We start from the raw sequence: 9,448 nt of genomic DNA on the forward strand, positions 1-9,448 counted from the left end.
AATGAGCAGATTTCACAGCCTCTAAACAGGATTGCCACAGGCCCCGGCCTGTCCTCCAGGTTGCTATGATCCCCTGGCCAGCCAGACAAAGAAGGACAGACACGCTGAGCACAGCACTAATCTACTATGGCAGACACACACACGCATTTCACGTACACGCACACTGTCCTATGTGCCTGCCTGCTTTGTGACGAAATTAAAGAGGTAGTGGAGTGATAAGAATGAGAGGGAGAGCGGAGAGAGGGGGAGACAGAGAGGATGATCCCTTCACGGTTTTCACCTCAGTGCTCATATCGATCACTCATTCTCACTTTCTACTACCATTCCAAGTTTAAAAAGGTCCAACGATTGTGTTTGCTGGTGGTATAAATCAGCCGAACGCTATCATGCTTTACAGGAAAAACTGTGTCAACTTTGACGAATAAAGTACAGACATAGTATGCATTTCTATCAAGTAGGATTAAAGGCTATCATAGCATAATGAGTGAAGGTTACGTTAGCAGTTATTCTGTGCTGTACACATTCAGAGTTCAGACTTTCGACTTTGGTCAGAGACAACATTTAAGCAGAAGCAGATAGGAAAAGCACAGTGGTTTTGGAAACGGCTAGCCTGGCTTTCTCCAAATGTAACAAAATTCCCCTACCAGCTCCTCCACGGTTCACTAATTAGTACATTACATGCAAGTTGTCTTTCAAGCCTGTCACATGTTTATTTGTGAGCTTCAAAGGAGCTGTTAGGTTGAAGTTGTTACATGTATTGTAACAACAACCTAACCCAACCTAACCTTGGCTCTAGCTTTGTACTTAACTATATGACTGTATAAACATTAAAGAGGTAACAATTTCTCTTCAAGAAGGCATATAAGCACATTTTCCCAATGTTAAAAATCACCATATGATTGGTTTTGAGGATAGTACAATTACAAAGTTATGGCCTTGCTACATGTAGAAGACAAAAGATGGGTTAGATAATAATAAAATATTGTGGTGCAATATGATACGTTTATTTTCCTCTGCTTAGTAATATTCTTAAATTAAGCGTTTTTTCTGATCTGCGGTCGAAGTTGATATTGTGTTGCATTTTGGGGATTTAAATGGTCAACTTGTATTATGTATTTGTGGAAGTAACTTCAGAAAGTTGGCATATTTACTTAAAGGAAATGTAAATGCAGTCGTATGAGACTGTAGCTCGAAATGTTTTGTTTGGAACTCTCTGGAATTGTCCCTGTCTTAAGATCATATTTGACTCTGAGCCAAATTGAAAGTTTAACACACCAGCAAGACAAGACCCAGGGCTGTTAACCTGACTCCATGTGACATTCAGGTGTTTGGGGTGACACTCTTACCCGTAGCGAGGTGATGGTCGACGGGTCTCTGATCCGACCGTCGTCATCCTTCAGGTTGTAGCCCTCCGGACGCTTGTCTCTCTCGCTGATCTTCCACAGCTTCACCGTCTTGTCTGGGATGGATACATCACACAAACACCAACAGGGAGACACACAGAAACACAAAATACAGTCATATCACAGCTCACTACAGTGAATCTCAAATACAAGATGTGGGGGGTGGGGCGGCCAATCTGGCGTGTAGCTGGGCAGCAGCCAGCAGGAATGATGAATTGCGGCTCCTGTTTACATTTTGATGTCACAGATATCAATCTACATGTGGACTACATTTTCCTTCAGCAGTGTATGCTCACCATGAAAAAGCCATCTGGGCACTTTTCATTTCAGTCTCACACAGACACCAGTTACATCCCATCTTCTCCGGCTAGTGAGGGGGATGGTGGCAGCAGTCAGGTTGTTGCCACTTCTTTTTTTAATTTCCGCTGTGAGTATTGGTGTTGGAGCAGCGAGGCCATCACCACAGGATCCTCCACCATCTGCTCCAGCCAACTCTAGCGCTTCTGTAGCAGCCATGCATGAAGCCCACAATCTGCAAGACGTCTCTCTGCTGATGTGTGTGAGCTAGCGTCCATGTATGGTGGCACATGCTTTGATATGTGTGTGTGGGTGTGTTCCTGGTGTGGCAACCATGCATGAAGTTCTCAATCTGAAACGCTTCTGCTGGCGGCACTTGCTCAGCCAAGCGGAAAACCAATACATTCGCACAGACAGTCAAAAAGACATTTTGATGTGATATTAATAACGTCTCCTCATAAATCAAGTGTATATCTGACCATTCAGCAGAGTGAGGAATGAACCATGGCTATACTCAACACCGTTATTGAGTAACAATAACACTCTGCCCACATTTAAACACACTCTCATCATGACTGATGAATGGTCTATTATTTAACCACTTTGCCATGCTAATACAGTAGAGGGCCGCTAACTGACCGCTAACTGACTGACCGTTGGTGGAAAGCAGGAAGTAGGCGGCGTTCTGCTGTGGAAGCCATTTGATCTTGTTGATCTTCTCCTCAATCTCCAAGCTCTTCAGGTAGTCAAACTCCGGCTCGTGGCTCTGGAATGTGCTGTAAACATTGTACTCCCCTCGACGCTGGGGTTGGCTCTTACTCTGCAAGAAGAGAAACATAGTGAGAGGGCAGTTCATTGGCTGTTAACTGCAGATGATTCAATATTGATATTGGTGTAAATGTTCATTGTATTCAATTCAATCTCCCCTAAAGTATCTTCAATGTGAGATGTTCTATTTTTAGCCATGCTAGTGGCTGTAAATTGGTCCCGTGACTTCTCATCTTGAGCCATTATTTGGTCATATTTGGCTAATTATTACTTGTTTATGCTCACGTCATGTGAGACTGCACAACTGATGACCTTTTTATTAGCCTCTGTTTCAATTTGTGTAGCTAGCACATTTTGGCATTGTAAACATTGTCAATGCTAACCATCAGCCTGTTAGCTGTTAGCATTGTTTTACTATTACTTATTTGTTTTAGCACTCCATAGCAGCTACACTGTGGATTACATCATTCTATTTCAATATCTATATTTGTATGGCTTCTCCCTGACATGAAACTTAAATTGTAGAGGTACTTTGCACCATCTGCACATATTTCTTTGTAATTCAGAATACATGTAGTCGATATCATTGGAAACCTTGGCATCTTACCTCTGAATCAGAATTCATCTTAGTGGTTTTAAAAGATGTTTCTCCATTTAACATAAGTTTATAATAATGGCCCCACCTAAGCTTCTTAGCGATCACAGCCATTTTTCTTGTTCATGGTTTTAAGATATTCTGAACTTTCCAGCTAGCAATATTTTTTCAAATACACCTTTTTTTCCCCAGCTAGTTATTTAAAAGCTAACAATACAAGTTTAATATTCCAAGGCTGTCAAATCCTCTCAGCGGAAGGGCGGGATAATTAGCGTTGCATTGTTGGCATTTCCTACCTCCTGCTCCCTCTGGAAGACAACCACTCTGCCTCCTTTATCCCCGGTGGCCAACAGCTCCCCCGATGAGTTAAACTCAACCGTTGAGATAATGTCAGCTGCAACACAGGAAGCAAAGCAGAGAGGGGGAGAAAATGTCAGTATGGACGGCATGCACAAAGCTGTCAAGGTATCAGTCGGACAGAAACAAAGAGCTTTCAGTTAGATCTGGTAGAGTGACTTCTAGAAAAAAGGGAAATCTCTTGACAAACCCACAGAGGACTGTTCGGTACAGATACCCTGGTTTGGTGAAATATGGGTTAGGAGAAGCCATTGATTGAGTCACTGCATGATATCAACTAATTCAGCCCCTTGTCGGACTGAAGTGAGCCAATCTGTGTCATTTAATTGCAGTCCTGCTTTTTTTTAAGGGCACTAACCATGGCCATTCACTCTCTCCTCCCGGTTGCAAGACCCCGTGCTGCTCAGGGACTCTCCTGCTCCTTCATTAAAAAACCTCAGTCATACACCTTTAAAACATGACCTTTTAGCACTTAATATATGTCCATGTATGTTTTAATGTTCAATCTATGCAGTGCATCAACAGGGTGACAAAAAAACACAAGAGCAGTAAGATACATTTGCTTCATCGCCAACATCTCTCAGTGTCTCTGTGCATAGCTGCAGTTCCAACACAAGTAGATAACAGACACCTACCCTTAAGGTAGCTCTCATACATCTGCCTAGATTTCGGAGAGGCTAATGGTGACTGTAACTATTATACAGCCCTGGGCTAAAAAGTAATATGCATAATATGTCTGTGACACACACACACACACACACACACACACACACACACACACACACACACACACACACACACACACACACACACACACAAGCCCTCTGTTTAACAGTGACAATAATATTAGACAGAAAAAGAAAGAGAAAGAGAAGCTTGTTGTTTTGTGCCCCCCCCCCCCCCCCCCCGCCCCTCTGTGGACGCTACTGTCGGAGCGCTAAACAGGAGATGGCGGAGCGCTAAACAGGAGAGGCGAACGTTGCTATGGAGACCGTTTCCATCTCTAGCGGCAGTCGGAGGGGTGTGTGTGTGTGTGTGTGCCAATAGCTCTAGTACTTAGTTGCTGATGCTAGCTGTAATTCAGCAGACAGAGAGAGTGCTGCAATAGAGTGAAACGCTGCTACTGCATCTGGGGGAGTGAGTGCCGTTTCAATGCAGCACACAACTTCAGACAATGGAGTCCCTGTAGACGGGCTCATCCCTGCATGTAGAGATGCTGTGCATTGTGGGAATGACTAAGCGCCATGTCTTCCACTGCATGTGTGCGTGTCCTCCCCTGGTTTCATTTAATTGTTGATGACACCGGAGGGATTCTTATGCCCATGTGTTGATAATGACATGAGGTGGGGGCGCCGATCCTAATCATATTCGAATCAGAAAACTAATTAACGTTTCGCAGACAAGACCCACTCTGACCTAATTACAGCCTGGGAGTACCCCACCGACACGAAATATCGTCAAAGCATAGACCCTCGCAAGTGCAGAAAAACAGCCCTGTTTCTGAATCTGCACAGAGATGTGAATTGCAACCCCCCAGCACTCACACACTCCCACACACACAACTGTGTATTCCCAAACACCATCAGGCCAAGGCCGCCGGTGTGAATCGAATTGAATCGGCTTCGCAGTCAGCATCCTTGAATCAAAGCTTTTCTCTCTCCCTCGTTTTGTCTTCCCTGTACTTTGTTCACTCTTTCTCCTCATCATTAACCCATTAAGTCACTGAGGAGTAACAGTAATTGATGGGTGCCATTTTAACGAGTTTACACACGGATACATCCTTCAATCATCTCACTGAATGGAGAACCGTGGCGAGGCAGTGAAGCGGAAACTCAGAGTAACGTGATGGAATGCTTCCCGAAATGAGTTTTTCCTCATGCAAATGAATTCAAACACGAGACAACTGCAATTTATTCAACCTCGGCTACTGATGAAACCGTGTTACAACGGCAACATACAGTGTGTTCAAACAAACTGTCATTACAGAGAACAAACTGCTTTGCAGAGGAGTCGCAGGTGGGCGGGGTCTCTGTCACGATTTCCGCGTGCACCAGATCAACATCAGCAGGTTCAAGGTGGACTTGAATTAGCATTAGGCTGATCAAATGTGTGCTTACACACACTGCCTCATACACACACAGATTCATAAGCAGACCCTAACCAGATGAAGCCCATAAATCCTGTGGCCAGCCAGGTCTGACGCAGACAGGTCAGCGCTTCTTGATGCTTCGGAGGGATGCTCGAGATAACACACATCCATCACCGGTAATAACACAGACAAGCCTGCTGGCCTGCTGCTGTGATGTGTGAGTATAACTGTGTACGTAAGACTGAAAAAACACAGGCCGTTATCTGTTTCTATTCACCGATCTGAACCTCAATAACCTCCCTTCAGCATGCAATATAGAATTGGGACGTTCCAATTGGATGGAAACATAGATATGCATTGATTCTGGAATGAAAAGCGTGCACGAGGTTCCAGAAACTCGGGGCGGGGAACGGGATATTGGATGTATTTATAGACGCCTGGCAAGCACCATCCATCCAACATAACAGAAAGGGCCGCTAAAAGAAAAAGAGGGGGGAAGTCTGGCAAGTAAGTAGGTCAATAAAAGATCGTACAGTGAGTCTCGTCGGCGCAGACTACAGCAAAGACAAAAATAGGAGCACCCAGGCTAACCTCTAGACAACATGTAATCCTTTTAGGAGTGGAAAAAGGCTAAAGCAAACAAACTGAGTTGATCCTGTGGTATTGGACGGTTGTGTAAGACAAACAGACCCAAAATGATACATTGGAAAGCTAGTTGTGTAAGTGACGTGCAATAATTCCAGGTAGAGGGAGGGACGTGAGCAACATGGTGTCGTGTAAATGCTTTGTTAGCCATTGATGTGGAGAGGAGAGGATTACAACACTTGTGCTGAGCTGCCTGCGTCAATGGATCAGGACGGGGGATCATTCACGTCCGTTCTCGTACTCTCTTTCACACGACACTCTTGTTTTTTCAAATCAACAATACGTATCAATCTTCACTTTTTCGATCCGGGAACCACATACCCGCATGTTTCCTACATTTGAATAGGCAGCTGATAACGGCTTCACTTCACACAAGTAACAATGGAGATCAATCGAAATGTTGAATAAACCCTGCTACCCGCTGGTCCGGTGCCCAGCCGTTTGATTAAGGCTTTATTAGGCTTTATTAACAGCACACAAAGAGACAGAGCACAATGCAGCTCTCTTCATCTGAAGAGCATGACTCTGTGTAAGATCTGGAGTGAACAAGCTAATTAACCTGGTTTCTCCAGGATCAGCCTCTTGAGAATCAGACATAATGTGTGTGTGTGGGTGTGTTTACTTTCTTCCTTTTGTACGTGTACGTATGCTAGCTTTTCTGTATCCCCCTGTCCGGGGAGTAGAGGGTGAAATGGGCGAGACGTGTTACTGCTTCATTTCTCATACTTCATTAACACTTTGCCGTGACTACAGACACGACAGCGTGCAACGAGAAGAAGAAGTGGTGAAAAGCAGTGAAATCAGCGATCGATTCCTGCATGCTCCAACATGAACACCAAGAGGGATCATTTAAGATGCTTGTTATTTGGTATTCTCTCAGAAATTCAAGATGCAGGAGGGGGGGATGGTGGGGAAGCGGGGGTGCATGGAATTATAATCCACCAAAACAAAAGCTGCCTCTCTATCCGTCTGTGTTGCTCCAGTGCAATCCCTTTCATCTTCTTGTTTTCAACGCATCAAACATTCGACGGTTGCTGTACACACTCAAATCCTGTGTATACAGTAACCTTATCACCGAAACATGAAATATTCAGAGTGACGATGCTTCTTGGACAGGACACAGGAATTAGCTATCAAAACTTACAAATGTATCCCATTATAAAGTCCAGAAAGGTCAAACACTGCTTACCCTTCAGGCTAGCAGTACTCTGGAAGACTCACCTACACTACATGTATCACCGTGACGCCTCAAATGAACTGGAAGCCAGTTGAGGAAAAAGGATATTTTTTGTAATCGTCTTACAGTAGCAACGCCATGGGTATTCTTTAATAAATTCTCATTAAATGTTCATGGAGCTGCAGACTTAATAAGAAGCTAATCAGGGGATGAAAGCAGCTGCTGAATAAGGAGTGTGACTCGCCCCAACTTCACAGCTTGCCATTAAGCGCCCGCCACCCCCACACCAGCCCCCATACACACACACGTAGACATTATCTTTCTTGCGCTCTACGTGGCGAGGCGGGGTTCGGCGTTTTGAGTGTTTCGTATTGAATAATGGATAGGACCTGGGGGTATGGTGGGCTAAGTCTTTTTTATGCCGGGGTCCTAAAGTGTGGCCCCAGGCCGTTTGCATTGGCACAGGCAACCATAGTCGGTGCTACTCTCTCATCAGCAGCTGCAATAAAGGCTGTAAGCTGTGTGTTACAGGACTGCATCAGTATTCAGCGGGGCTAGAGGGGTCACATCACACACAAGCTTGTATTCGCATCAGACAGAGGCAAAGCAGAAAGAGAGAGAAAATATGAGACAGAGGGGGCAGGGGAGAGAAGGTGGAAGGGATTACATGTCCCTACCAATAGATCTTTAGGTCATTGTTCCGGTAGCTAAATTGTAAAGGACCAGAAATCAATACCAAGGCAGACATTAGGTTAGGTCCTGCCTCACAGCAAGGAAGCTATTTACATGTTCACACCCCAAGTGGTGTTGGGCTATTTGACAATTTCATCCATTATAGGAACATCCAAGGTGCAGATTATGAAAATTAACTCAGAACCATGTTGTAGGAGCGTCACCGTCCATTGACTCCACACACAGTGATATACACAGCTGCAGTGAGACATGCCATCCATTCTATCATCATTAGCAATGTGTCATCTGCAAGCGAACGGTGAATGCAAATCAGACAATCAGTCATGTAATTTGTAATCTTTAACCTAGACAACAACGATGTCTTTGCAATGTATGCACAAAATGTGATTTAGGGTCTCTCCATCAAAACAAACACATCATTTAGTGCTGCTTTCAAGTGGCGCAACATTATCAGAGTTTGTTATTGTAGTCTACTCCTCCCGTTAGCATTAATTTATTGTTCAATCAGGTGTTTTTTACCTGGAGCAGAGTTATCCGAGGATCCGAGGTTGCCCTGTTGGCTATCCTTTCTATTTAATGTCTATTAAGCCTTTTATCTGCACTCTACCTTTGCTGCTGTAATGGCCTAAATGTGCGCGTTGGACGAATAAAGTATTTCAGATTTTTGTTTGTAAATCGGTATTTCTCCGTCACGGTTTGGCGGACATTGGATGGAGTGGCTGCAAGCTAACTGCTAGCCTTGACGTAGTTTATTTAGCTGATAATCTAAGATACACACTTCCAATGAATACTTTATTTATGTCAATGTACTTCTGGCAGTCAACTTGCTGGTACATTTGGAAAAGCAACCAAATAAAAGAGATTGTTACATTTGGTATAATGGAGGTACACAACTCAACATTATATGTAACATGGTTCTGGTCTAGTGATTTTAGACATTTGAATGTGGAACTGTTGCATTATATCTTGAGAATAATTTAAATTAACAAGTATGAACGACCAGTACAGCTTTACTCACAGCGTGTACACGTTATGTAGTCGACACAGCGGGTCAATGTATCCGCCCACAGACCCACTGAGGCGTGGGATTGGTGCAAACCAAAGGTCAGCGCGGGTGACATCATTAAAATGTGACATCATTTTAGTGTCCTGCTGCTGTGGGCAAGCGCGGCCTGAGGGGAATCCCTACCAGCTCGCCGACACTCATCAGAGACCTGCCTGTGTGTGTGTGTGTGTGTGTGTGTGTGTGTGTGTGTGTGTGTGTGTGTGTGTGTGTGTGTGTGTGTGTGTGTGTGTGTGTGTGTGTGTGTGTGTGTGTGTGTGTGTGTGTGTGTGTGTGTGTGTGTGTGTGTGTGTGTGTGTGTAGTACGTACGTACGTACGTACGTACGTACGTAGTAGTAGTAGTAGTAGTAGTAGTAGTAC

The 9,448-nt window shown here is 44.3% G+C and overlaps 1 protein-coding gene across 2 annotated transcripts in view; it reads right to left on the reverse strand.

The window, feature by feature from the left end:
* ppp2r2ba (protein phosphatase 2, regulatory subunit B, beta a) overlaps window positions 1-9,448 on the reverse strand; it is a 19,124-nt gene that overhangs the window by 6,499 nt on the left and 3,177 nt on the right. Inside the window, exons 2-4 of one of the 2 annotated variants that reach the window (XM_010772789.1) lie at window positions 3,360-3,457; window positions 2,355-2,520; window positions 1,347-1,459 (exon numbers count right to left, since the gene is read on the reverse strand). In XM_010772789.1, the coding sequence (XP_010771091.1) occupies window positions 1,347-1,459; window positions 2,355-2,520; window positions 3,360-3,457 (377 nt within the window). Of the gene's footprint in view, window positions 1-1,346; window positions 1,460-1,699; window positions 2,335-2,354; window positions 2,521-3,359; window positions 3,458-9,448 lie in introns of those variants that run through there. The other variant, XM_010772790.1, reaches the window with a different exon arrangement.

Source organism: Notothenia coriiceps, unplaced genomic scaffold (genome assembly GCF_000735185.1).
Source record: "Notothenia coriiceps isolate Sejong01 unplaced genomic scaffold, NC01 NC01_scaffold00011613, whole genome shotgun sequence".
Lineage (NCBI taxonomy): Eukaryota > Metazoa > Chordata > Actinopteri > Perciformes > Nototheniidae > Notothenia > Notothenia coriiceps.